The sequence below is a fragment of the Balaenoptera physalus genome (genome assembly GCF_965194825.1).
Source record: "Balaenoptera physalus genome assembly, chromosome: 6".
NCBI classification, from domain to species: Eukaryota; Metazoa; Chordata; class Mammalia; order Artiodactyla; family Balaenopteridae; genus Balaenoptera; species Balaenoptera physalus.
In genome coordinates this window covers 112,623,382-112,625,149 of record NC_138885.1, presented here as the reverse complement: position 1 = coordinate 112,625,149, position 1,768 = coordinate 112,623,382, and the positions used below count along the sequence as shown (strand labels likewise).

The 1,768-nt window shown below is 36.4% G+C and overlaps 1 protein-coding gene across 1 annotated transcript; it reads left to right on the top strand.

The window, feature by feature from the left end:
* Positions 1-252: 252 nt before the first annotated feature.
* Positions 253-1,143, top strand: LOC309662522 (10 kDa heat shock protein, mitochondrial). The gene has a single exon (XM_082465316.1). It carries the CDS (start codon positions 689-691, stop codon positions 995-997), a length of 309 nt encoding a protein of 102 aa, XP_082321442.1. The 5' UTR covers positions 253-688; the 3' UTR covers positions 998-1,143.
* The last annotated feature ends 625 nt before the right edge of the window (positions 1,144-1,768 follow it).

Sequence of the window (1,768 nt, the reverse complement as noted above, 5' to 3'; positions counted from 1 at the left end):
GCTCTATAATCCTATGGGGGCTCATTTAAGTTGTATCAGCAACTTACAGTCTACTGGCTCGATCCTACAAAAGAAACACTTCCACAGGCCTACTCCTGAAACTATTCAAACTTTCCAGCATCTAGTGTTCACTAAAGGATGGCAGAATTGAAGCCTCTGAGCAAAGCCTAGATATGTTAGCTGCCAGCAGATTACTTTCCTCTCATCTTGCTTGAAAATTTAAGATAACTGTCCCTTATGATTAAAGCTTTACCATTGCTGGCTCACAACCTCAATAAACTGCACTGACACACATAAGGGTATAAAATGCAAATACAAAAAAAAAAAAAACAAGTAGCAAAAAACACTACTGACAGTTTAATGTTCATAGGTATTATTTCAATTGGTCACTGAAGAAGAGTATTTATCTTCATTCAGCACTAAGGACAAAATACATGGACTTTTACAATCTTTATAAGGGGAAAGGTTGCTTAGTAGACTGCAGGTTTAATGGTGAAGACTAGAAAATAATCATACCTAGGAGGCTAGTAAGTAACAACCCTCAAAGCTTATCATTAAAGGTCAAGTACCTGTTGAAATCCTGCCCCCACCCAATGACTCTTCCTATTGTGCCTACTGCCTCTGATTTTAACCCATTAAAAGAATAAAGCTGGAGAGAGCGAGAGTACGAAGTGCGGCAACCCGAGTCATGGCAGGACAGGCATTTAGAAAGTTTCTTCCCCTCTTTGACCGAGTATTAGTTGAAAGAAGTGCACCCGAAGTTGTAACCAAAGGAGGCATTATGCTTCCAGAAAAATCGCAAGGAAAAGTATTGCAAGCAATGGTAGTAGCTGTTGGATCAGGCTCTAAAGGAAAGGGTGGAGAGATTCAACCAGTTAGTGTGAAAGTTGGAGATAAAGTTCTTCTCCCAGAATATGGAGGCACCAAAGTAGTTCTAGATGACAAGGATTATTTCTTATTTAGAGATGGTGACATTCTTGGAAAATATGTCGACTAAAATAAGTCACTATTGAAATGGCATCACGTGAAGCTGCCCGTTCCCCCAATGGCATCACGTGAAGCTGCCACTGAAGTTCTGAAATCTTTCATCCTGTAAATAATTTCCGTGTTTCTTTTATAATAAAGTAATGATATCCAAACTAATGATATTCATTGTCTCTGAAATTTCGTTTTCTCTGTATTGATTTAAACATTCCCAAATAAAAGTATATAAATGAAAAAAAAAAAAAAAGAGAGAGAATAAAGCTGAAGTTCACTTTTTTCTTCCCCCTTTTCACAAGTTTTGGATACGTTTATTAAGAATCAATGACTTTCACTGAAAAGTCTGTAATACTCCATCTATGTTGCACATTAATGGACAATATGGTAGGGTGAGTGGTTTGAATAGAATTCATACTCAAGGCCTTAGTAGAAAAGTATAATATTCTAATTATAGGTATAATCAAAAATATTGTCTGAATTAATATCGTTAATTATATTGCATTAAACTTCAAACTCAGAACCTATATTCAAAGAATAAATCTAAGTTTGAGTAGACTGACCACAAATCTATTTCCTCTCCCCCTTCTTTCAGATATCATCTCATTAGAATTAAAGGCATTTTTTAAAAAAGCTATACATAAGACAGGATAAACAGCAGATGATTTTTAATGTTTGAAAGGTGAAAAGACTAGATAAAGGAGTGGTAACTGACATGGCAGAACAGAGGAAGCACAACCTTGGTACCTACAGAGGCTGACTAGGACAGGAACAAGAAAACCAGTTTGTC